Raw genomic sequence first — 27,552 nt, forward strand, 5'->3', positions numbered from 1 at the left:
TGGCCGCTTGTGTGCTCCTCCGTCAGACACCAGAGTCCTAGGATAAGTCCTATCCATGGACAGATCTGTAGGTGGCCGCTTGTGTGCTCCTCCGTCAGACACCAGAGTCCTAGGATAAGTCCTATCCATGGACAGGTCTGTAGGTGGCCGCTTGTGTGCTCCTCCGTCAGACACCAGAGTCCTAGGATAAGTCCTATCCATGGACAGGTCTGTAGATTTGCCGCTTGTGTGCTCCTCCGTCAGACACCAGAGTCCTAGGATAAGTCCTATCCATGGACAGGTCTGTAGGTGGCCGCTTGTGTGCTCCTCCATCAGACACCAGAGTCCTAGGATAAGTCCTATCCATGGACAGGTCTGTAGGTGACCGCTTGTGTGCTCCTCCGTCAGACACCAGAGTCTTAGGATAAGTCCTATCCATGGACAGGTCTGTAGATTTGCCGCTTGTGTGCTCCTCCGTCAGACACCAGAGTCCTAGGATAAGTCCTATCCATGGACAGGTCTGTAGATGGCCGCTTGTGTGCTCCTCCATCAGACACCAGAGTCCTAGGATAAGTCCTATCCATGGACAGGTCTGTAGGTGGCCGCTTGTGTGCTCCTCCGTCAGACACCAGAGTCCTAGGATAAGTCCCATCCATGGACAGGTCTGTAGGTGACCGCTTGTGTGCTCCTCCGTCAGACACCAGAGTCCTAGGATAAGTCCTATCCATGGACAGGTCTGTAGGTGGCCGCTTGTGTGCTCCTCCGTCAGACACCAGAGTCCTAGGATAAGTCCTATCCATGGACAGGTCTGTAGGTGGCTGCTTGTGTGCTCCTCCGTCAGACACCAGAGTCCTAGGATAAGTCCTATCCATGGACAGGTCTGTAGGTGGCTGCTTGTGTGCTCCTCCGTCAGACACCAGAGTCCTAGGATAAGTCCTATCCATGGACAGGTCTGTAGGTGGCCGCTTGTGTGCTCCTCCGTCAGACACCAGAGTCCTAGGATAAGTCCTATCCATGGACAGGTCTGTAGGTGGCTGCTTGTGTGCTCCTCCGTCAGACACCAGAGTCCTAGGATAAGTCCTATCCATGGACAGGTCTGTAGGTGGCCGCTTGTGTGCTCCTCCGTCAGACACCAGAGTCCTAGGATAAGTCCCATCCATGGACAGGTCTGTAGGTGGCCGCTTGTGTGCTCCTCTGCAGGGTTGCAAAGTACAGAAGTGGAGGCTCTGTCTGAACAGCAGTCTATAGCTATGTAGGAAGACGTCCGTACAGCAGGAAATAATCTAAACTCTAGAAAAAGACATTTACAAAGTATTTTATTTCACTGAGGAAATAACAACATATTTAGTGTACAGGGCGACACAGTCTCTGTATTTTCCCAACACATCAGTGTACATATATGTGAGAGCATCAAGTCCATTCAGGATCCAGGCCACCATTATATATTCCTTTCTTATATCCATCTTCTGCTTCTTCCTATCTGTCTTCATACAGAGAAGATCCTGCTGCTGAGACTGTGTCTTCACAGCGTGCTGTAAATGGTGCTGGTCTCACTGTAGGAGCCAGGAGCTTATGTTCACTGTGCTGCCATCTAGTGGTAGACACAAGCCATACAGTCTTATCATAATCATATCCTGGAGGGAGGTTATGGTGCAACCACCTCCAGTGTGGGGGTATATGTACAGATGGGGGGCCGGCTTTGGCAGCTTGCTCCGTGGCGCAGTCACTTGTGATGGGGTCTTCATCGTCTTCGGCTTCACCTCCTGGTGCCGGGTGGATTCAGGATTCACATTGATTCAGATGAGCAATGAGTAAATCTACAATTACTGCAAAGACAGAAGAGAATCAGAACTGGGGACAGACGTTATCCCCCTCTAAATATCATCTATATTGTGCCTCTTAACGATTGCTTTAGATTGCTGTCTGCGGCACAGAGTGTTTCAGGACTAGAGGGTGCTGATATTATGGTAGGTCACAGATTGATAGGTACAGGGATACAGCGGAGGGATCAGAGTCTTCCTGGCAGCACAGAGTATTTCAAGAGGGGAGTGTACTGCTATCATGAGGTCAGATGGCGGCAGAAGCACTGGTGGGACATGGAGTCTTTGATTCTGGGCAACGGGTGGTGTGTCGGGCAGTGGATGGTGTATCTGGCGCTGTGTCGGCAGGTGGGCGGTGTATCGGGCAGGAGGGCGGTGTATCGGGCAGGCGGGCGCTGTGTCGGCAGGCGGGCGGTGTGGTGCGCAGGTAGGCAATGTGTCTGGTAGAGGGCGGTGTGGTGCACAGGTAGGCAATGTGTCTGGTAGAGGGTGGTATGTCAAGCAGCGAGCGGTGTGTCTGGCGGTGTGTCGGGCAGCGGGCGCTGTGACGGGTAGAAGGCAGTGTGTCGGGCAGCAGGCGGTGTGTCCGGCAGTGGGCGCTGTGGCGAGTGGTGTGTCGGGCAGCAGGCGGTGTGGCGGGTAGACGGCGGTGTGGCGGGCAGCTCAAGGAGCGGTGTGGTGGGCAGCGGGCGGTGTGTCGGGCAGCGGGCGGTGTGTCGGGCAGCGGGCGGTGTGTCGGGCAGCGGGCGCTGTGACGGGTAGAAGGCAGTGTGTCGGGCAGCAGGCGGTGTGTCCGGCAGTGGGCGCTGTGGCGAGTGGTGTGTCGGGCAGCAGGCAGTGTGGCGGGTAGACGGCGGTGTGGCGGGCAGCTCAAGGAGCGGTGTGGTGGGCAGCGGGCGGTGTGTCGGGCAGCGGGCTGTGTGTCGGGCAGCGGGCGGTGTGTCGGGCAGCGGGCTGTGTGTCGGGCAGCGGGCTGTGTGTCGGGCAGCGGGCTGTGTGTCGGGCAGCGGGCGGTGTGTCGGGCAGCGGGCGGTGTGTCGGGCAGCGGGCTGTGTGTCGGGCAGCGGGCTGTGTGTCGGGCAGCGGGCTGTGTGTCGGGCAGCGGGCTGTGTGTCGGGCAGCGGGCGGTGTGTCGGGCAGCGGGCGGTGTGTCGGGCAGCGGGCGGTGTGTCGGGCAGCGGGCTGTGTGTCTTGCAGGGCTCACCTCCTGCTGTCGGGCGATCGCTCGGATTCCTCTGCAGACAGCTGGTAATAATGTCATGTAACACCGTAGGACAGGACTCAGCATCCTCCGCCTGATTGTCTTTGTCGCTGGCTGGGCCTACAACAACAAACCATTGTGGATTATGATGCCTGGCGCGGACCTGCAGGATGTGTTATAATGAACCATGGATGGTGCAGCAGGAGGACTTACCCTGATACGGGAGTCTGCCATTTGCAATCTCATAAAGCACCATGCCGAGACTGGAAGAGACAACAGCAAAATTGACAATAATGCACAGCGGACTATAAGACCTCCACCTGTCCAGTGATGGCGTCGGCCCCTCCCTGTATATACACTGTGTTCCAAATTATTATGCAAATAATATTTTCTCAGATTTTCCCACATTCCCTATATGAATTGCAGTCATTGTAATTTTCCAGTCTAACTATTCGAGTACAACTGAAAGGTTTTTGTACAATCTGCCGATGATAACAGGAGATTTTTAAAAAAATAAAACACTCAAACTGCACTCAAAATGCATGTTCCAAATTATTATGCACAGCAGAGTTTTCAACCTTTTCATTTTAATAAAGAACAAAAAAATGGTCATTTTTGAAATTATAAGCATTAGCCGGTTATTACACACTGAAATCAAACAGTTTTCACCTCAAAGCTTTATTCTAGGTGATGTTACATTTTCACATAGGACCCCTTGTTCGAAAGGAGCTTCTGAACTCTCTCGTCCATTGAATTTGTCAGGTTTTGGATGGTTTCTGCTTCAATTGTTTTGCATGAGGACAGAATACCCTCCCAGAGCTGTTGCTTAGATGTGAACTGCCTCCCGCCATCATAGACACTCCTTTTGATGATGCTCCAGAGGTTCTCAATGGGGTTGAGGTCAGGGGAGCATGGGTGCCACACCATAAGTTTGTCCCCTTTTATGCCCATAGCAGCCAGAGATGCAGATGTGTTATGTGCAGCATGAGACGGTGCATTATCATGCATGAAATGATCTCGATGGTCCAGATGGATGGAGTGGAGGATGGCTGGTTGATGGACACCCCATGGAGACACGGCTACGGCGCCAACAAGGAGGAGGTGGAGTAATGTTTTGGGCTGGAATCATGGGGAGAGAGATTGTCGGCCCCTTTAGGATCCCTGAAGGGGTAAAGATGAACTCCATAATGTATGTGGAGTTTCTCAAACAGCACTTCCTTCCATGGTTCAAGAAGAAGAACCGTGTATTCCGCAGCAAGATCATTTCATGCATGATAATGCCCCGTCTCATGCTGCACATAACACATCTGCATCTCTGGCTGATATGGGCATAAAAGGGGACAAACTTATGGTGTGGCACCCATGCTCCCCTGACCTCAACCCCATTGAGAACCTCTGGAGCATCATCAAAAGGAGTGTCTATGATGGCGGGAGGCAGTTCACATCTAAGCAACAGCTCTGGGAGGGTATTCTGTCCTCATGCAAAACAATTGAAGCAGAAACCATCCAAAACCTGACAAATTCAATGGACGAGAGAGTTCAGAAGCTCCTTTCCAACAAGGGGTCCTATGTGCAAATGTAACATCACCTAGAATAAAGTTTTGAGTTGAAAACTGTTTGATTTCAGTGTGTAATAACCGGCTAATGCTTAGAATTTCACAAATGACCATTTTTTTGTTCTTTATTACAATGAAAAGGTTGAAAACTCTGCTGTGCATAATAATTTGGAACATGCATTGTGAGTGCAGTTTGAGTGTTTTATTTTTTAAAAATCTCCTGTTATCATCGGCAGATTGTACAAAAACCTTTCAATTGTCCTCGAATAGTTATTAGACTGGAAAATTACAATGACTGCAATTCATATAGGGAATGTGGGAAAATCTGACAAAATATTATTTGCATAATAATTTGGAACACAGTGTATACAGGTTACTGCACAGTATGGAGATTTGCAGCGGCCGCCATCTGGAGCGGTTGCACAATCTCACACGTCACAGACGTCACAGGAGAAGGAAGTGATTGCAGAAGTGATTAGAGGAACTTTTCATCTGGAGAAGTTTCATTCCATGAAGAAGTTTTCATGTGAAATTCCCATTTTTTCAGCATCATAAAATGTCTGCACAGACATCTGCAGGGGGATACAGCCGTGGGTCGGGGGATACAGCCGTGGGTCGGGGGATACAGCCGTGGGTCGGGAGGATACAGCCGTGGGTCGGGGGATACAGCCGTGGGTCGGGAGGATACAGCTGTGGGTCGCTGGATACAGCCGTGGGTCGGGGGGATACAGCCGTGGGTCGGGGGGATACAGCTGTGGGTCGCTGGATACAGCCGTGGGTCGGGGGGATACAGCCGTGGGTCGGGGGATACAGCCGTGGGTCGGGGGGATACAGCCGTGGGTCGGGGGCTGTGAGATGTTGCAGAACTCACCTGTAAATCTCGCTCCGTTTATCGTAGGCGTTGATGTCCTGCAGGGTCTCGGGGGCGATATACCCCAGCTCCGTGCTCCTCCGCCTCCTCTCTGCATTCGATGGCCGTCGTAGGGATGATTCAGTCTTTGAGAGTTCAAATCCACAAAGCTGTAGATGTGAAGAAGAAGCCGGATGAGGATGTGCCTGCCCGACACGTTCAGTACAAGCGGAGGGATGGAAGCCGCCAGTCTGCAGCCATTATGCTAGGTATGAAGCTGAGCACTGAGCTGTCAAACCACTGGCAAGGGTAGAAAATGTTCTGCAGGGGTGTGACTAACCAATGGGGCGTGACTCGCATTAACACCTGTGGATGTGACTAACCAATGGGGCGTGACTCGCATTAACACCTGTGGATGTGACTAACCAATGGGGCGTGACTCACATTAACACCTGTGGATGTGACTAACCAATGGGGCGTGACTCGCATTAACACCTGTGGATGTGACTAACCAATGGGGCATGACTCGCATTAACACCTGTGGATGTGACTAACCAATGGGGCGTGACTCACATTAACACCTGAGGATGTGACTAACCAATGGGGCGTGACTCGCATTAACACCTGTGGATGTGACTAACCAATGGGGCGTGACTCGCATTAGCACCTGTGGATGTGACTAACCAATGGGGCGTGACTCACATTAACACCTGTGGATGTGACTAACCAATGGGGCGTGACTCACATTAACACCTGTGGATGTGACTAACCAATGGGGCGTGACTCACATTAACACCTGTGGATGTGACTAACCAATGGGGCGTGACTCGCATTAACACCTGTGGATGTGACTAACCAATGGGGCGTGACTCACATTAACACCTGTGGATGTGACTAACCAATGGGGCGTGACTCGCATTAACACCTGTGGATGTGACTAACCAATGGGGCGTGACTCACATTAACACCTGTGGATGTGACTAACCAATGGGGCGTGACTCACATTAACACCTGTGGATGTGACTAACCAATGGGGCGTGACTCACATTAACACCTGTGGATGTGACTAACCAATGGGGCGTGACTCGCATTAACACCTGTGGATGTGACTAACCAATGGGGCGTGACTCGCATTAACACCTGTGGATGTGACTAACCAATGGGGCGTGACTCACATTAACACCTGTGGATGTGACTAACCAATGGGGCGTGACTCGCATTAACACCTGTGGATGTGACTAACCAATGGGGCGTGACTCGCATTAACACCTGAGGATGTGACTAACCAATGGGGCGTGACTCGCATTAACACCTGTGGATGTGACTAACCAATGGGGCGTGACTCGCATTAACACCTGTGGATGTGACTAACCAATGGGGCGTGACTCGCATTAACACCTGTGGATGTGACTAACCAATGGGGCGTGACTCGCATTAACACCTGTGGATGTGACTAACCAATGGGGCGTGACTCGCATTAACACCTGAGGATGTGACTAACCAATGGGGCGTGACTCGCATTAACACCTGTGGATGTGACTAACCAATGGGGCGTGACTCGCATTAACACCTGTGGATGTGACTAACCAATAGGGCGTGACTCGCATTAACACCTGTGGATGTGACTAACCAATGGGGCGTGACTCGCATTAACACCTGTGGATGTGACTAACCAATGGGGCGTGACTCGCATTAACACCTGTGGATGTGACTAACCAATGGGGCGTGACTCACATTAACACCTGTGGATGTGACTAACCAATGGGGCGTGACTCGCATTAACACCTGTGGATGTGACTAACCAATGGGGCGTGACTCACATTAACACCTGTGGATGTGACTAACCAATGGGGCGTGACTCGCATTAACACCTGTGGATGTGACTAACCAATGGGGCGTGACTCGCATTAACACCTGTGGATGTGACTAACCAATGGGGCGTGACTCGCATTAACACCTGTGGATGTGACTAACCAATGGGGCGTGACTCGCATTAACACCTGAGGATGTGACTAACCAATGGGGCGTGACTCGCATTAACACCTGTGGATGTGACTAACCAATGGGGCGTGACTCGCATTAACACCTGTGGATGTGACTAACCAATGGGGCGTGACTCGCATTAACACCTGTGGATGTGACTAACCAATGGGGCGTGACTCGCATTAACACCTGTGGATGTGACTAACCAATGGGGCGTGACTCGCATTAACACCTGTGGATGTGACTAACCAATGGGGCGTGACTCACATTAACACCTGTGGATGTTACCTTTACACAGTACGTCCCGTCAACCAGGAATTTGGAGCTGCTCAGACTCCCGTGCAGTATGGCCTTCATCTCCGTCTGATGTAACCTGAAAGATGGTGGAACGTAACATTCACATGTTCTGGAGAACCCCATATCCCATAATTCAGAGAGCAGAATACGCACCGGTACACCGCTCTGGCCGCATCTAGAGCCATGCGGACACGCCGCTCACATGACAGACCCGGCTCGTTATCCAGCAGCTGCCGCACAGTCCCTTTCTCACAATATTCCATCACAAGGGAGTAGCAGGTGTCTGTACCTGAGCAACAGAGAAGAATCAGAGAGATGGCGGACTGTAGTGAGACATCGGGGATAAGAGGGCGGACTGTAGTGAGACATCGGAGATAAGAGGGCGGACTGTAGTGAGACATCGGGGATATGAGGGCAGACTGTAGTGAGACATCGGAGATAAAAGGGCGGACTGTAGTGAGACATCGGGGATAAAAGGGCGGACTGTAGTGAGACATCGGAGATAAAAGGGCGGACTGTAGTGAGACATCGGGGATAAAAGGGCGGACTGTAGTGAGACATCGGGGATAAAAGGGCGGACTGTAGTGAGACATCGGGGATAAAAGGGCGGACTGTAGTGAGACATCGGAGATAAGAGGGCGGACTGTAGTGAGACATCGGGGATAAAAGGGCAGACTGTAGTGAGACATCGGGGATAAAAGGGCGGACTGTAGTGAGACATCGGGGATAAAAGGGCGGACTGTAGTGAGACATCGGGGATAAAAGGGCGGACTGTAGTGAGACATCGGGGATAAGAGGGCGGACTGTAGTGAGACATCAGAGATAAGAGGGCGGACTGTAGTGAGACATCGGAGATAAGAGGGCGGACTGTAGTAAGACATCGGAGATAACAGGGCGGACTGTAGTGAGACATCGGGGGATAAAAGGGCGGACTGTAGTGAGACATCGGGGGATAAGAGGGCAGACTGTAGTGAGACATCGGGGGATAAGAGGGCGGACTGTAGTGAGACATCGGGGGATAAGAGGGCGGACTGTAGTGAGACATCGGGGATAAAAGGGCGGACTGTAGTGAGACATCGGGGGATAAGAGGGCGGACTGTAGTGAGACATCGGAGATAAAAGGGCGGACTGTAGTGAGATATCGGGGATAAAAGGGCGGACTGTAGTGAGACATCGGGGATATGAGGGCAGACTGTAGTGAGACATCGGAGATAAAAGGGCGGACTGTAGTGAGACATCGGGGATAAAAGGGCGGACTGTAGTGAGACATCGGAGATAAGAGGGCGGACTGTAGTGAGACATCAGGGATAAAAGGGCAGACTGTAGTGAGACATCGGGGATAAAAGGGCGGACTGTAGTGAGACATCGGGGATAAAAGGGCGGACTGTAGTGAGACATCGGGGATAAAAGGGCGGACTGTAGTGAGACATCGGGGATAAGAGGGCGGACTGTAGTGAGACATCGGAGATAAGAGGGCGGACTGTAGTGAGACATCGGAGATAAGAGGGCGGACTGTAGTGAGACATCGGGGATATGAGGGCAGACTGTAGTGAGACATCGGAGATAAAAGGGTGGACTGTAGTGAGACATCGGGGATAAAAGGGCGGACTGTAGTGAGACATCGGAGATAAAAGGGCGGACTGTAGTGAGACATCGGGGATAAAAGGGCGGACTGTAGTGAGACATCGGGGATAAAAGGGCGGACTGTAGTGAGACATCGGGGATAAAAGGGCGGACTGTAGTGAGACATCGGAGATAAGAGGGCGGACTGTAGTGAGACATCGGGGATAAAAGGGCAGACTGTAGTGAGACATCGGGGATAAAAGGGCGGACTGTAGTGAGACATCGGGGATAAAAGGGCGGACTGTAGTGAGACATCGGGGATAAAAGGGCGGACTGTAGTGAGACATCGGGGATAAGAGGGCGGACTGTAGTGAGACATCGGAGATAAGAGGGCGGACTGTAGTGAGACATCGGAGATAAGAGGGCGGACTGTAGTAAGACATCGGAGATAACAGGGCGGACTGTAGTGAGACATCGGGGGATAAAAGGGCGGACTGTAGTGAGACATCGGGGGATAAGAGGGCAGACTGTAGTGAGACATCGGGGGATAAGAGGGCGGACTGTAGTGAGACATCGGGGGATAAGAGGGCGGACTGTAGTGAGACATCGGGGATAAAAGGGCGGACTGTAGTGAGACATCGGGGGATAAGAGGGCGGACTGTAGTGAGACATCGGAGATAAAAGGGCGGACTGTAGTGAGATATCGGGGATAAAAGGGCGGACTGTAGTGAGACATCGGGGATATGAGGGCGGACTGTAGTGAGACATCGGAGATAAAAGGGCGGACTGTAGTGAGACATCGGGGATAAAAGGGCGGACTGTAGTGAGACATCGGAGATAAGAGGGCGGACTGTAGTGAGACATCAGGGATAAAAGGGCAGACTGTAGTGAGACATCGGGGATAAAAGGGCGGACTGTAGTGAGACATCGGGGATAAAAGGGCGGACTGTAGTGAGACATCGGGGATAAAAGGGCGGACTGTAGTGAGACATCGGGGATAAGAGGGCGGACTGTAGTGAGACATCGGAGATAAGAGGGCGGACTGTAGTGAGACATCGGAGATAAGAGGGCGGACTGTAGTAAGACATCGGAGATAACAGGGCGGACTGTAGTGAGACATCGGGGGATAAAAGGGCGGACTGTAGTGAGACATCGGGGGATAAGAGGGCGGACTGTAGTGAGACATCGGGGGATAAGAGGGCGGACTGTAGTGAGACATCGGGGGATAAGAGGGCGGACTGTAGTGAGACATCGGGGATAAAAGGGCGGACTGTAGTGAGACATCGGGGGATAAGAGGGCGGACTGTAGTGAGACATCGGAGATAAAAGGGCGGACTGTAGTGAGATATCGGGGATAACAGGGCGGACTGTAGTGAGACATCGGGGATAAGAGGGCAGACTGTAGTGAGACATCGGGGGATAAGAGGGCGGACTGTAGTGAGACATCGGGGGATAAGAGGGCGGACTGTAGTGAGACATCAGGGGATAAGAGGGCGGACTGTAGTGAGACATCGGAGGATAAGAGGGCGGACTGTAGTGAGACATCGGAGATAAAAGGGCGGACTGTAGTGAGACATAGGGGGATAAGCGTAGTAAGGTGACACTGTGATGTCACTATGTGCGCGTCCCGTACAGCGTGATGTCACTATGTGCGCGTTCCGTACAGCGTGATGTCACTATGTGCAGCATGATGTCACTATGTGCGCGTCCCGTACAGCGTGATGTCACTATGTGCGCGTCCCGTACAGCGTGATGTCACTATGTGCAGCGTGATGTCACTATGTGCAGTGTGATGTCACTATGTGCAGTGTGATGTCACTATGTGCGCGTCCCGTACAGTGCGATGTCACTATGTGCAGCGTGATGTCACTATGTGCGCGTCCCGTGCAGCGTGATGTCACTATGTGCAGCGTGATGTCACTATGTGCGGTGTGATGTCACTATGTGCGTGTCCCGTGCTGCGTGATGTCACTATATGCGCGTCCCGTGCTGCGTGATGTCACTATGTGCGCGTCCAGTGCAGCGTGATGTCACTATGTGCGCGTCCCGTGCAGCGTGATGTCACTATGTGCAGCGTGATGTCACTATATGCGCGTCCCGTGCTGCGTGATGTCACTATGTGCAGCGTGATGTCACTATGTGCGTGTCCCGTGCTGCGTGATGTCACTATGTGCAGCGTGATGTCACTATGTGCGTGTCCCGTACAGCGTGATGTCACTATGTGCAGCGTGATGTCACTATGTGCAGTGTGATGTCACTATGTGCACGTCCCGTACAGCGTGATGTCACTATGTGCAGCGTGATGTCACTATGTGCAGTGTGATGTCACTATGTGCGCGTCCCGTACAGTGCGATGTCACTATGTGCGTGTCCCGTGCAGCGTGATGTCACTATGTGCAGTGTGATGTCACTATGTGCAGTGTGATGTCACTATGTGCAGCGTGATGTCACTATATGCGTGTCCCGTGCAGTGTGATGTCACTATGTGCAGCGTGATGTCACTATGTGCAGTGTGATGTCACTATGTGCAGTGTGATGTCACTATGTGCACGTCCCGTGCAGTGTGATGTCACTATGTGCAGCGTGATGTCACTATGTGCGTGTCCCGTGCAGCGTGATGTCACTATGTGCAGTATGATGTCATTATGTTCAGCGTGATGTCACTATGTGCAGTGTGATGTCACTATGTGCAGCGTGATGTCACTATATGCGTGTCCCGTGCAGCGTGATGTCACTATGTGCGCGTCCCGTACAGCGTGATGTCACTATGTGCAGCGTGATGTCACTATGTGCAGTGTGATGTCACTATGTGCAGCGTGATGTCACTATGTGCAGTGTGATGTCACTATGTGCGTGTCCCGTGCTGCGTGATGTCACTATGTGCAGCGTGATGTCACTATGTGCAGTGTGATGTCACTATGTGCACGTCCCGTACAGCGTGATGTCACTATGTGCAGCGTGATGTCACTATGTGCAGTGTGATGTCACTATGTGCGCGTCCCGTACAGTGCGATGTCACTATGTGCGTGTCCCGTGCAGCGTGATGTCACTATGTGCAGTGTGATGTCACTATGTGCAGCGTGATGTCACTATGTGCAGTGTGATGTCACTATGTGCAGCGTGATGTCACTATATGCGTGTCCCGTGCAGCGTGATGTCACTATGTGCAGCGTGATGTCACTATGTGCAGTGTGATGTCACTATGTGCGCGTCCCGTACAGTGCGATGTCACTATGTGCGTGTCCCGTGCAGCGTGATGTCACTATGTGCGTGTCCTGTGCAGTGTGATGTCACTATATGCAGCGTGATGTCACTATATGCGTGTCCCGTGCAGCGTGATGTCACTATGTGCAGCGTGATGTCACTATGTGCAGTGTGATGTCACTATGTGCACGTCCCGTACAGCGTGATGTCACTATGTGCAGCGTGATGTCACTATGTGCAGTGTGATGTCACTATGTGCGCGTCCCGTACAGTGCGATGTCACTATGTGCGTGTCCCGTGCAGCGTGATGTCACTATGTGCAGCGTGATGTCACTATATGCGTGTCCCGTGCAGTGTGATGTCACTATGTGCAGCGTGATGTCACTATGTGCAGTGTGATGTCACTATGTGCAGCGTGATGTCACTATATGCGTGTCCCGTGCAGCGTGATGTCACTATGTGCAGCGTGATGTCACTATGTGCAGTGTGATGTCACTATTTGCAGCGTGATGTCACTATGTGCAGCGTGATGTCACTATGTGCGTGTCCCGTGCAGCGTGATGTCACTATGTGCAGCGTGATGTCACTATGTGCAGTGTGATGTCACTATGTGCACGTCCCGTACAGCGTGATGTCACTATGTGCAGCGTGATGTCACTATGTGCAGTGTGATGTCACTATGTGCAGCGTGATGTCACTATATGCGTGTCCCGTGCAGTGTGATGTCACTATGTGCAGTGTGATGTCACTATGTGCAGCGTGATGTCACTATGTGCAGTGTGATGTCACTATGTGCAGCGTGATGTCACTATGTGCAGTGTGATGTCACTATGTGCACGTCCCGTACAGCGTGATGTCACTATGTGCAGTGTGATGTCACTATGTGCAGTGTGATGTCACTATGTGCGCGTCCCGTACAGTGCGATGTCACTATGTGCGTGTCCCGTGCAGTGTGATGTCACTATGTGCGTGTCCCGTGCAGCGTGATGTCACTATGTGCAGCGTGATGTCACTATGTGCGCGTCCCGTACAGTGCGATGTCACTATGTGCGTGTCCCGTGCAGTGTGATGTCACTATGTGCGTGTCCTGTGCAGTGTGATGTCACTATGTGCAGCGTGATGTCACTATATGCGTGTCCCGTGCAGCGTGATGTCACTATGTGCAGCGTGATGTCACTATATGCGTGTCCCGTGCAGCGTGATGTCACTATGTGCAGCGTGATGTCACTATGTGCAGCGTGATGTCACTATGTGCAGTGTGATGTCACTATGTGCGCGTCCCGTACAGTGCGATGTCACTATGTGCAGCGTGATGTCACTATATGCGTGATGTCACTATGTGCAGTGTGATGTCACTATGTGCAGTGTGATGTCACTATGTGCGCGTCCTGTACAGTGCGATGTCACTATGTGCGTGTCCCGTGCAGCGTGATGTCACTATGTGCAGTGTGATGTCACTATGTGCAGCGTGATGTCACTATGTGCAGTGTAATGTCACTATGTGCGTGTCCCGTGCTGCGTGATGTCACTATGTGCAGTGTGATGTCACTATGTGCAGCGTGATGTCACTATGTGCAGCGATACTGTGCGGGGCGGCGCTATCTCAGGAGGAGGGGCAGATCGCGTGTGACTTGGCTCTTACCTGAATTGTCGATGGAAATACCATAAAGACGTAAGATATTCAGACACTCGAATCTCTTCATGGTTTCACTCTCAGACTGGAAAGTTTTTATGATAAATCTGGAGAATTAAAGTGACAGATGAGTCCGGAGAGCAGGAGGGCGACATCTGGAAATGGCCGCTGGACATGGGGGGGGGGTTGTCATTTTTTTCTTAGTCTGATGGTGTAACGCGCTCTGAGAAGCAGTGGTGAATTGTTGCAGTATTTGTACTGACCATTAGATGTCATCGCACACTGGCACATAAGGCTCTCTCACTTTACTGTCTGCTGCGAAGCTGTTATCATCAGTGATCGCGGGGCTGGCACCAGACTGACACATCGTGACGATGCACTCGCTGAATGTTTCATCTGTCTCTGCGCTCACTGATTATCATTTCTTTTTGTCAGATACTCACTCTTGGTTCTTGATCTGTTGACCCTTGAAGACTTTAATGGCCACTGGACTCTTGTGATATTCGCCGAGGTACAAGTCATGGGTGGGCTTCTCCAGTAATAGTGGTCCACACTTTAGATCTGTGGCTCGAATCTCAGTGATGTGCCAGGATGAGCGTTTACCTGCAGACACAAGAATGGGGGATTGTTACCGGCAGAGACCCCCAGTGATTGTGTTACTGGGGGTTATACATATCACGTCTTTACTGAAGCCGGCCGGCATGAAATGGCACGAGCCAAGTAATAAGCACGGGGTAAAGAAAGTCAGTGAACTCCCACAACCACCACTCCCATCATCTCCACCCGCCCGCAGCCCGCAGGTGAGAGTCCTCGCGTCCGGCTGCTGCTGCCGCCGCCTTTATTACTATGGAAGAGCCCGCGCCACTTACACACAGCCTTTATTGCTGTCATTTCAGAGAGGATTGTATCCATTCTGTCCTCCACATTCTCCATCTTTTCAGAAAGATTTTCTGCATGAAAAAAAAAGGATGTTAAAATAATTTGGGTGTGTTTTTATTTCTATGAGCCCAAGAGTAAATCTGGTTGGATGCCCCAGTGTGAAGACACTGAATGGCCTGCAATACAGTGGTCATACACCCCAGTGTGAGGACACTGCATGGCCTGTGATACAGTGGTCGTACACCCCAGTGTGAGGACACTGCATGGCCTGTGATACAGTGGTCGTACACCCCAGTGTGAGGACACTGCATGGCCTGTGATACAGTGGTCGTACACCCCAGTGTGAGGACACTGCATGGCCTGTGATACAGTGGTCGTACACCCCAGTGTGAGGACACTGCATGGCCTGTGATGCAGTGGTCGTACACCCCAGTGTGAGGACACTGCATGGCCTGTGATACAGTGGTCGTACACCCCAGTGTGAGGACACTGCATGGCCTGAAATACAGTGGTCGTACACCCCAGTGTGAGAACACTGCATGGTCTGCGCTACAGTGGTCGTACACCCCAGTGTGAGGACACTGCATGGCCTGTGATACAGTGGTCGTACACCCCAGTGTGAGGACACTGCATGGCCTGTGATACAGTGGTCGTACACCCCAGTGTGAGGACACTGCATGGCCTGTGATACAGTGGTCGTACACCCCAGTGTGAGGACACTGCATAGCCTGCAATACAGTGGTCGTACACCCCAGTGTGAGGACACTGCATGGCCTGTGATACAGTGGTCGTACACCCCAGTGTGAGGACACTGCATGGCCTGCAATACAGTGGTCGTACACCCCAGTGTGAGGACACTGCATGGCCTAAGATACAGTGGTCGTACACCCCAGTGTGAGGACACTGCATGGCCTGTGATACAGTGGTCGTACACCCCAGTGTGAGGACACTGCATAGCCTGCAATACAGTGGTCGTACACCCCAGTGTGAGGACACTGCATGGCCTGTGATACAGTGGTCGTACACCCCAGTGTGAGGACACTGCATGGCCTGAAATACAGTGGTCGTACACCCCAGTGTGAGGACACTGCATGGTCTGCGCTACAGTGGTCGTACACCCCAGTGTGAGGACACTGCATGGCCTGTGATACAGTGGTCGTACACCCCAGTGTGAGGACACTGCATGGCCTGAAATACAGTGGTCGTACACCCCAGTGTGAGGACACTGCATGGTCTGCGCTACAGTGGTCGTACACCCCAGTGTGAGGACACTGCATGGCCTGTGATACAGTGGTCGTACACCCCAGTGTGAGGACACTGCATGGCCTGTGATACAGTGGTCGTACACCCCAGTGTGAGGACACTGCATGGCCTGTGATACAGTGGTCGTACACCCCAGTGTGAGGACACTGCATAGCCTGCAATACAGTGGTCGTACACCCCAGTGTGAGGACACTGCATGGCCTGTGATACAGTGGTCGTACACCCCAGTGTGAGGACACTGCATGGCCTGCAATACAGTGGTCGTACACCCCAGTGTGAGGACACTGCATGGCCTGAGATACAGTGGTCGTACACCCCAGTGTGAGGACACTGCATGGCCTGTGATACAGTGGTCGTACACCCCAGTGTGAGGACACTGCATAGCCTGCAATACAGTGGTCGTACACCCCAGTGTGAGGACACTGCATGGCCTGTGATACAGTGGTCGTACACCCCAGTGTGAGGACACTGCATGGCCTGAAATACAGTGGTCGTACACCCCAGTGTGAGGACACTGCATGGTCTGCGCTACAGTGGTCGTACACCCCAGTGTGAGGACACTGCATGGCCTGTGATACAGTGGTCGTACACCCCAGTGTGAGGACACTGCATGGCCTGTGATACAGTGGTCGTACACCCCAGTGTGAGGACACTGCATGGCCTGTGATACAGTGGTCGTACACCCCAGTGTGAGGACACTGCATGGCCTGCAATACAGTGGTCGTACACCCCAGTGTGAGGACACTGCATGGCCTGAGATACAGTGGTCGTACACCCCAGTGTGAGGACACTGCATGGCCTGTGATACAGTGGTCGTACACCCCAGTGTGAGGACACTGCATGGCCTGAGATACAGTGGTCGTACACCCCAGTGTGAGGACACTGCATGGCCTGAGATACAGTGGTCGTACACCCCAGTGTGAGGACACTGCATGGCCTGTGATACAGTGGTCGTACACCCCAGTGTGAGGACACTGCATGGCCTGTGATACAGTGGTCGTACACCCCAGTGTGAGGACACTGCATGGCCTGAAATACAGTGGTCGTACACCCCAGTGTGAGGACACTGCATGGTCTGCGCTACAGTGGTCGTACATCCCAGTGTGAGGACACTGCATGGCCTGTGATACAGTGGTCGTACACCCCAGTGTGAGGACACTGCATGGCCTGTGATACAGTGGTCGTACACCCCAGTGTGAGGACACTGCATGGCCTGTGATACAGTGGTCGTACACCCCAGTGTGAGGACACTGCATAGCCTGCAATACAGTGGTCGTACACCCCAGTGTGAGGACACTGCATGGCCTGTGATACAGTGGTCGTACACCCCAGTGTGAGGACACTGCATGGTCTGCAATACAGTGGTCGTACACCCCAGTGTGAGGACACTGCATGGTCTGCGCTACAGTGGTCGTACACCCCAGTGTGAGAACACTGCATGGCCTGCACTACAGTGATCGTACACCCCAGTGTGAGGACACTGCATGGCCTGCAATACAGTGATCGTACACCCCAGTGTGAGGACACTGCATGGCCTGCAATACAGTGATCGTACACCCCAGTGTGAGGACACTGCATGGCCTGCAATACAGTGATCGTACACCCCAGTGTGAGGACACTGCATGGCCTGTGATACAGTGGTCGTACACCCCAGTGTGAGGACACTGCATGGTCTGTGCTATGGTGATCGTACACCACAGTGTGAGAACACTGCATGGCCTGCGCTACAGTGGTCGTACACCCCAGTGTGAGGACACTGAATGGCCTGCAATACAGTGGTCGTACACCCCAGTGTGAGGACACTGCATGGCCTGCACTACAGTGGTCGTACACCTCAGTGTGAGGACACTGCATGGCCTGCGCTACAGTGGTCGTACACCCAAGTATGAGGACACTGCATGGCCTGCGATACAGTGGTCGTACACCCCAGTGTGAGGACACTGCATTGCCTGTGATACAGTGGTCGTACACCCTAGTTTGAGGACACTGCATGGCCTGCGCTACAGTGATCGTACACCCAAGTGTGAGGACACTGCATGGCCTGCGCTACAGTGGTCGTACACCCAAGTATGAGGACACTGCATGGCCTGCGCTACAGTGGTCGTACACCCCAGTGTGAGGACACTGCATTGCCTGTGATACAGTGGTCGTACACCCTAGTTTGAGGACACTGCATGGCCTGCGCTACAGTGATCGTACACCCAAGTATGAGGACACTGCATGGTCTGCGCTACAGTGGTCGTACACCCTAGTTTGAGGACACTGCATGGCCTGCGCTACAGTGATCGTACACCCAAGTGTGAGGACACTGCATGGTCTGCGCTACAGTGGTCGTACACCCCAGTGTGAGGACACTGCATGGCCTGCGCTACAGTGGTCGTACACCCAAGTGTGAGGACACTGCATGGCCTGTGCTACAGTGGTCGTACACCCCAGTGTGAGGACACTGCATGGTCTGTGCTATGGTGATCGTACACCCCAGTGTGAGAACACTGCATGGCCTGCGCTACAGTGGTCGTACACCCCAGTGTGAGAACACTGCATGGTCTGCGCTACAGTGGTCGTACACCCCAGTGTGAGGACACTGCATGGCCTGCACTACAGTGGTCGTACACCTCAGTGTGAGGACACTGCATGGTCTGTGCTACAGTGGTCGTACACCCCAGTGTGAGGACACTGCATGGCCTGTGATACAGTGGTTGTACACCCCAGTGTGAGGACACTGCATTGCCTGTGATACAGTGGTCGTACACCCCAGTGTGAGGACACTGCATGGCCTGTGATACAGTGGTCGTACACCCCAGTGTGAGGACACTGCATGGCCTGCGCTACAGTGGTTGCACACCTATATATCCCACATAGTCCATACGATTATCTTCAGGGCAGATAGTGCCTTCATGAATCAGAAAATACAATTGTTCTTTGTATTATTGTAAAAATTCATTAATAAGAATATTAAAAAGAAATCTCCTGACGTGTCGGAGTTCCCCTGAGAGAGCGGCGTCTGCCCATATAACCATAGAGCATGCCGTAGGCTTCGCCTGGCAGCTACCCTCCCGGACCTGGAGAAGAGTCATTGGCCCCCCACATGTCTGTAGACCGCCGTAGACTCACCGGTGAGGTACTCCTTCAGCTGCTTCAGGTCTTCGATGATATCCTTCTGGTTTTGGCGTTTTCTAACATCCTCTGTAAAGAAATAAAAAAACTTTTCTCTGTGTTCGACGGCCAACATCAGGGAGACTTGTGAGGCGGCATCGCCGAGCCTGTCCGTCAGCAGCTCAAACTCCTCCTTGATGCCATTGGCCTGAAGTATCTGCCGCCACAAAGCCTGGTGTGAATACTTTATGACCCAGCACTTGGCATTGTCCAGCGTCACCCGCAGCTCCTTCATCACCACCTTCAGCTGCTCGGACTTCTCCTTCTGCTTCTGTAAAGCCGTCGAGGCAATCATCAGAATTTCTATCCGCTTCTTCAGGCGACGGCATTGCTGCTTGTTGGAGCTGGCCTGGTCACACAGTCCATAGATGGTTTGGGCAATGTCCAGGACCTGACCCAGCACGTCCATCACCTACAAGACATCACCCGGAGAGAGGACACACTCAGGATTATCTGCCGTCACTTCCTTTACAATTGTCTCACGAAATCAGATCGAATATAGTCACTGGTATCAAACGTTACACAGCAGCTCCGACAACCCAACCACCCCTGAGACCTCCTGTACCACCAGGTCCCGTATCATCCAGGCCACGAGCCTCCATATACAGATGTCACGCCTGCTGTAATATCAGGTGGATACAGAAGGTCCAATATCATCGATGGCCCCGGAGCCTGACATCACCTCCATCAGACGCCCCACCCTGAGACCACCAACCGCACACAACGGAGGAAGGATGAGAATATCCACCCCCGCCACGGCCTGGTCGGCACCGGCTCCTGATAAGTCACACGTCTATTACCCCTATCTACCTGGTACATTACATGCAATTTGACTGGGAATAATCCTCACTTGACCCTCATGGAGACTGCAGTGACGGCCATATTGGAGGTCACCCAACTTTATTACAGTAAGAAAGCCGCCGGGGACTTGTGCTTACGGGAACTCGAAGATTTTTGGAAGACAATGTACAAAAAAACAGAAGGGGCTTTCTATGAACAATTCTGCAACACATGTCAAGGTTCAGATCCTGCAATTCTTTTACGTACAAAGTCTGAAAACCCTCCTGATCCTGACTGACGCTAATCCAGAAATCACCTGCGCTGATACACTGTCACGACAGAAGAGAGATTAGTGTACAGAATTGTAACAAACCCTCAGCTGTGAGAAGTATTAGGTCAGGATACACAAGCTGCACAGATCTTCCCGGTCACTCACTGAACGTTACAACGTGTACTCACTGATTGTGCAAGGCTCCGGCTTCTCTCACTCTGTCCTGTGACTCACAGAGGCCCAGCGTGTTATACCCCGGCTAGTGCCCTCCCTGTGCGCGCCCATCCCCGGATTACCCTCATTTGTATAGTTCCCATCATGTGAGACGGGTCTGAAAGGAGCTGAGATGATGCAAATATACTACGAAAAGCCAAAGATGTGCAACTTCTGGTTATTTGCTGATTTTATAATAGAGGAAGAAACTTCTGATAGCTTTGTCAGCATACGTCATCCGGCAAATGCCACCCGGCATATGTCATCCGGCAAATGCCACCCGGCATACGTCATCCGTCAAATGCCACCCAGCATACGTCATCCGGCAAATGCCACCCAGCATACGTCATCCGGCATACGCCTTCCGTCAAATGCCACCCGGCATACGTCATCCGGCATACGTCATATAAGATATACAGATATAGGATGGTGATGTGGCGCCCTCCTGTGCATTAGTGCCACAGATGCTAGAGGGGTGCATGAACAGATTCCTCCACAAGAGGCCCCCATAGCATACACACACCTCCACCTTCCACCTCAGACCACCAGAGGGAGCCCGTTTGGGATATAAATAGGGAAGGTGGAGCTAGGCAGCTTAGTCTGGAGTCGACAGAGAGTTAAGCCTGTTGGGAGAGCTCCTGCAGTAGTTAAGCCTGAGAGAGGTCAGCCTGCAGTGGAGCCCAGCCCAGACTCAGGGAGCTCAGTTAGAGCCCAAGCCGACGCCACAAGAGTGGTGAAGCGCGGCAAGCTGCCGCTAGTGTGTATAGCCTAGGCTAGAGAAAGTGAGTAGCATCGGGGGGCGGAGGAGCTGTACAAGCTCACCCCATAAAACATATACCGGACACCGGGTCTGCGTCTACAGAACCGTATATCCCCCTGTAGAGACAACCGGAGACCCCTGGAAGACTTTAGGTCCCAGGATCACCCAAGAGCTGATACGTAACAGAGCCAGGAGTCACGGAGGCCCCGCAACCTGGGAGTGCGTACTCCAAGAGAAGGCCCTACCACAAAGTCAGCCGGTGCAGGACAGAGACAAAGTTAGGCCTAGCTACAGGCAGGTCAGAAACTTACTACACAAAGGCAAGAAACAGGAGGCCCTACACCCGCTCACTGGGGAGGATCCTGAAATGCACCCTTCACCCTACAGTGCTCCGGGATGTGCCTGAATTTCCATCAGTGAAAGGTACTGAAGTGACTGTCGTGTCTGTCCCTGTTCTTGCTCTGACCCGGCTGGGTCCTATCCGTCCTGCATCCTTACATCCCTTCTACGCTGCCCTGAGGCCTAGCTCCACCTGTGGGGAGCTGTACCACCCAAGCTGCCTTAACACTGGCCTCAATGGGCTGCCGCAGCGCTGGTGATCCTCACCAGACACCACAGGTGGCGTCACGAACTTTTATATCATTATCCACCCTTTTAAAAGAGAGGCCCAGAGTACGGGCCCGGGAGCCGACTACCGCGACATCCCTTGAAACTACCAACAAGGCCCGATCGCCGAGTCCTCCCCATCCCCTGGGCTACACATCTCTCTTTCCTGGCGTCACGAACAGGATCCCGTGCCCGCTGCAACGACGGAGTGTTATGCCCGTTGCCACCGGGTACTGTGCGCCTTTAATAAGAACTGTGTATTTAACTGTGGTGAAGATTACCGCCATTGTTGGGCCGTCGAGCGGGAAGAAGGGCGTAACCACGGGAAACTGAGAGGCGTACCTGCAAAAGCGCACGAAGCCCCGGACACGCCCCACGCCTCGACGTCAAACCAGGAAGCGCCAGGTCCTGGACGGAATGTCGCTGACCGCTCTGACGTAGGACGCAAGCGACACAAGGTCCTGAAGAAGACTGTCACCTGCGGAGCTGCGGCCTACCGAAAGAAAAGATAAGAAGGTAGGCCACGGTTCGCTAGGGGGGCGCCAGAATGTCCGAGGAACAGCACAACGCCGGAATACCGGTTAACGGCCCTGATGTTCAACCCACGCCCGACGCCGAGCAGGCCGAAGCAGCCGCTCCACCAGCAGACCCCTGTCATACCCATGGTCCTACCGTAAATCCCTGGAGCGAAGTGGCTCCCCCAGTACAGCGGCAAACCAGATACCCTGTCTGGATTTAAGCGGAAAATATGCGGTATACTGGACATGTACTCTATGACAGGCAAGCAGAGAGCCGCTGTTGTATTAGGACAATTGACTGGTGCTGCGGAGCGGGAAGTAGAAACCTGGTCGGCTGCAGACCAGGAGTCAGTGTCCACCATCTTTAAAAAGTTACAGACTGTCTTTGAGAATCGTACTGAGACAGACCTCCGGATGAGGTTCTACAACTGCTCTCAGCAACCGGAGGACAGTGTTCGGGACTATGCCTGGCGTCTACAAGGGGCCCTGCGAGCTCTGAAACAGGTTAGTCCAGCCAGCATCGATAATGAGAATAAAATGCTGAAGGAACAGTTTATCTGGGGACTGAGGTCCCAAGAGGAGAGCAGGACTGTGCGTTGGTGGTCCCGGGATCATCCAGATGCCACATTTGACACCCTTAAGTGCATGGCTATAAAAGGACTGCAGCCCCTGGAAACAACTGCTATCCAATGTTACCAGGGTGGGGCCACCCCAGTGCCTGCAGCGTCTACTTTTTCCCCAGTGGCTGCTGAAGCCAAGGTGCAACCAACGTCCCCTAGTGAGCTGGACAGCCTGTGCTCTGAAGTGCGTCAGTTGAGCAAAACCCTGACCACCGTGCTGAGTGCTCTGCAGCTGCGGACCGAGCTCGAGGAGGAAGGAAGGATCCTGCTAGCCAACAGCCCTGAGGATATTCCCTGGATGCGAAGGAGGAAGAGGACAACGCCACCCCCTGGGAGGATCAGCGACCAACGCCGTCCACCGAGGGACGCTGTCTGCCACAAGACAGGTCACGCCATCCGGAGCTGTCCTTTAAACGAGAAAACCCTGGGGCTGAGGGCCGACACCCAGGAGTAAACTCCCAAGGCCCTTCAGACTGGTACAATAGGTTCGTCGGAGGAAGACCTTTCCTCTCCATTGTGCTGGACGGCATCCCGACGCACGCTCTGCTGGACACAGGATCTCAGGTAACCATAATGCCTGACGTCCTCTACAAAAGGTTCTGGTCCATGGACGATCTAAGTCCGCCAGCTCCAAATCTTTCTGTTTATGCCTCAAATGGCCTCCCCCTCAACCTAATCGGGGTTAAGAATGTGACAGTAAAGGTGGGAAGAGTGGAACTGAAGGACCAGGGACTAATTGTAGTAGAGAATAATCCTGATGATACAGACTTGTATATGGTACTAGGCACTAACATTGTTGGTAACTGTTTGGGAGAAGTTGTGTTCTTGCTCCAACAGATAGCTGACACTGCCAGACCAGGACAGAGGAGGGCGCTGCAGAAGGAGATCCGAGCCCTCCTGTACCAGCAGCAAGTTAGGTTAACAGATGGTGAAATCGGTAATGTACGGGTGACAGACCCGGTACCCATTGTGATTCCCCCAATGAGTGAAATGCTTATCTGGTGTAGATCAGCCATAGGTCTTAAAGGACAGAGCTACCAGGCGGTAGTAGAGCCCCTTAGCTCGGAGCACAGACCCACGCTCTTAACCGCCAGAGTGGTAGTGGATGTACGCAATGGGAGGGTGCCCGTCTGTCTTCTCAACTATGGGGACGAAGAGGGTAGATTACCACGATATGCCACTGTTGCCAAGTTACATGCTGTAAATAACAACTCCATTCACACGGCGGAGTCCTTAACCTCACCAGACGAAGTGGAGGATAATGACCCGGGAACCCAGGTGGAGGATTGGTGTCAACAGCTCCATGTTGGGACAGACACCACTCCTGCCCATCAGAAGCAGGGGGTACACCGGGTGGTTCAGGAATACGCGCAGGTGTTCAGTAAGCACCCACTTGACTTCGGGAGGATTAAGGGGGTACAACACCATATCCCCACAGGTGACCATCCACCCATCAAAGAACCTTACAGGCCTATACCACCAGCACACTACCAGAAGGCAAAGGATATGTTGCATGACATGAAGAAGGCAGGGGTAGTAAGGGATAGCTGTAGCCCCTGGGCAGCTCCCCTGGTCCTGGTCAGGAAGAAGGATGGAAGCATGAGGATGTGTGTAGATTACAGACAAGTAAATCGCATTACACATAAGGATGCATACCCTTTACCACGCATAGAGGAATCCCTGGCTGCATTAAAGTCTGCAAATTAATTTTCCACCCTTGACCTCACTAGTGGGTACTGGCAAGTAGCTGTGGCTGAGGAGGATCGGGAGAAGACGGCCTTCACTACCCCGATGGGACTCTGCGAGTTCAACAGTATGCCGTTTGGACTCTGCAATGCCCCCGGAACGTTCCAGAGATTGATGGAGTGCTGCCTGGGACACCGCAACTTCGAGACTGTGTTACTTTACTTGGATGATGTGATAGTGTACTCCAAGACGTACGAGGACCACTTGAAGCACCTGGCGGAGGTATTTGAGTCACTGTCCCGGTACGGGATGAAGCTGAAGCCCTCAAAGTGCCACCTGCTCAAGAGAAAGGTACAGTACCTGGGGCACATTGTCAGCCCAGAAGGGGTAGCACCAGACCCGGAGAAGGTCACTGCCATCCAGAAGTGGCCAGAGCCAAAGAACCTCAAGGAGGTACGTCAGTTCCTGGGACTAGTAGGATACTACCGGAGGTTTGTAAAAGACTACACCAAGAAAGCAGCCCCTCTGTAAGACCTCCTGGTAGGACAGTCCCCCAAAGGCAGAAATCCCCCATTCCACTGGGGTAAGGAGCAAGCCGAGTCATTTCAGGAGATGAAGGAGATCCTGACAGGCGACGAGATCCTAGCCTACCCTGACTACAGCCAACCGTTCCTGCTGTATACCGATGCCAGCAACGAAGAACTGGGCACTGTCTTAAGTCAGAAGCAGAATGGCCAAGAGAAAGTGATCGCATATGCAAGCAGGAAGCTCCGCCTGACTGAGAGGAACCCAGAGAACTATAGCAGCTTTAAGTTGGAGTTCCTGGTCTTGGTCTGGGCCATCACTGAACGGTTCAAGCACTACCTGGAGCAGCAATGGATGGCTCGGCTGTCAAACTATCAATTCACAATTAAATATCGGGCGGGCCGCAAGAACGCCAACGCCGATGCCCTGTCCAGGATGCCTCACCAGTCAGACACAGAAGAAGTGGATGACCTGGAGGAGATTGAGCTACCTGCCTTTCACCGGAATGGGATGATCCACGAGCAACGAGCCTCCAGGAGGCAGCGTGGAAAGACGTTAAACCCCCTGCCTCACCACAGCTGGAAGGAGACCCAGGACAGTGACCCGGTTGTCAGCCGTATCAAGGAGCTGATAACCCAGGAAGGTTCCTCCCTGGAGAAGGAAGCGTCTCTGCAAGCAAAGCAGCTGTGGAATGAGAAGAGCTGGCTGTTTATCTACCGTGAGAAGCTGTGCCGGAGGTACGTCAATCCAAAAACCCATGAGATGGGGACCACTATCTGCCATACCAAGACAGACACCCAAATGGTGTTGGAGGCCTACCACGATCAGGTGGGGCACTTTGGCTGGAAGAAGCTAGAGACCCTGCTGAAGTGTCGATTCTACTGGGTAGGGATGCGTATCTCCATCGAGCGGTGGTGCCGAAACTGTGGACCCTGTAGCCTCAGAAGAAAGGACTACAGCAGCCAGAAGGCACCCCTGCAACCCATCAAGACGACTCAACCCCTGGAGATCGTGGCCCTGGACCATGTCAAGCTGTCACCCAGCAGGTCAGGGTACTCCTATGCCCTGACCATGGTGGATCACTACTCCAGGTTCCTGGTGGTCGCCCCCGTTAAAGACCTGACGGCAGAGACAGCAGCAAAAACGTTCCAGGCGTGTTTCTGCAGACCCCATGGATACCCTGAGCAGGTGCTGACGGACCAAGGCCCGGCCTTTGAGGCTGAGTTGTTCAAGGAGTTCTGCCATCTGTACGGGTGTAAGACGATCCGGACTACACCGTACCACCCACAAACCAACGGTCTCTGTGAAAAGATGAATAACATCATCATCGACCTGCTAAAGACCATACCACTTGAGGAGAGAAACCAGTGGCCAGACCTACTACCTGACCTAGTAGATCTGTATAATCATATACCAGTAAGTTCCAATTGCACTCCGGCATATCTCATGCGGGCAAGACCAGGAAAGCTGCCCATGGATCTGGAGCTTGGTGTTGTAGAACCAGAAGCGGATGTAACTACACTGAGGACTGGGATACGACCAGACAGGAGCAGTACAGAAGAGTACAAGCCTGTGTAGAAGACAGTCTCACTCGGGTGAGAGAAAAGCAGGAGGCGCACTACAACAAAAGTGCGCCTGCAGAACCCTTCACACCTGGTGAAGTGGTGTTAAAAAGAAAGAGAAGAAACCACAAACTTGATGACCAGTGGGAGAGGGAACCCTACACTGTGTTAAACTCAAGATTTGATAATAGGAAGACCTGTCTAATTAGTAGAGACGGAGGAAGAACGACTGCAACAGTATCCAGGGACCATCTGAAGTTGTGTCCAGGACTGCTAAAGTCTCAAGAAGTGGCTCTCACCGTACCGGAGGAGCCTAAAGAAGCAGTAATACACACTGACTTAGGAGATTTCCCGGCAGATTGGCCTCAACTAGGAGGAGCAGTAATCATCCCTGTAGTCACCTTCTACCCACAGCAAGAAGAACCTGTAGGTGCCCCAGAAGAGCCTGCTCAAGAAGAGTCCCCGGAAGAAGGATCCCTGGCAGGAACAGAGCGAGAAGGCACAGCCAATGGTATACTTACCAGTCCTGTAGAGAGGTCAATGCAGTCTAGCAGCCCCTCCACACCTAGCACTGATAGAATGGGAAGTAGTGCAAGTACTAGTGCCTCACGCATTCCAGTACCACGC

At 52.7% G+C, this 27,552-nt stretch overlaps 1 protein-coding gene across 2 annotated transcripts; it reads right to left on the reverse strand.

Annotated features, from left to right (window-relative positions):
- Positions 1-1,351: 1,351 nt before the first annotated feature.
- Positions 1,352-27,552, reverse strand: LOC141175880 (mixed lineage kinase domain-like protein). 2 transcript variants are annotated; one of them, XM_073659856.1, is made up of 11 exons: positions 27,447-27,552; positions 19,343-19,796; positions 14,956-15,036; positions 14,530-14,689; positions 14,096-14,193; positions 7,840-7,975; positions 7,678-7,762; positions 5,428-5,576; positions 3,214-3,263; positions 3,004-3,120; positions 1,352-1,805 (listed from the first exon to the last, which is right to left on the reverse strand). In XM_073659856.1, exons 1-11 carry the CDS (start codon positions 27,537-27,539, stop codon positions 1,759-1,761), a joined length of 1,470 nt encoding a protein of 489 aa, XP_073515957.1. In that variant the 5' UTR covers positions 27,540-27,552; the 3' UTR covers positions 1,352-1,758. The 2 variants fall into 2 exon arrangements, with proteins under 2 accessions (XP_073515957.1, XP_073515958.1); XM_073659857.1 differs by lacking the exon at positions 27,447-27,552 and adding an exon at positions 20,624-20,811 and having other exon boundaries at positions 1,354-1,805.

This window comes from Phyllobates terribilis, unplaced genomic scaffold (assembly GCF_046119375.1).
Source record: "Phyllobates terribilis strain yellow unplaced genomic scaffold, ASM4611937v1 Scaffold_14__1_contigs__length_39327217, whole genome shotgun sequence".
Classification (NCBI taxonomy): domain Eukaryota; kingdom Metazoa; phylum Chordata; class Amphibia; order Anura; family Dendrobatidae; genus Phyllobates; species Phyllobates terribilis.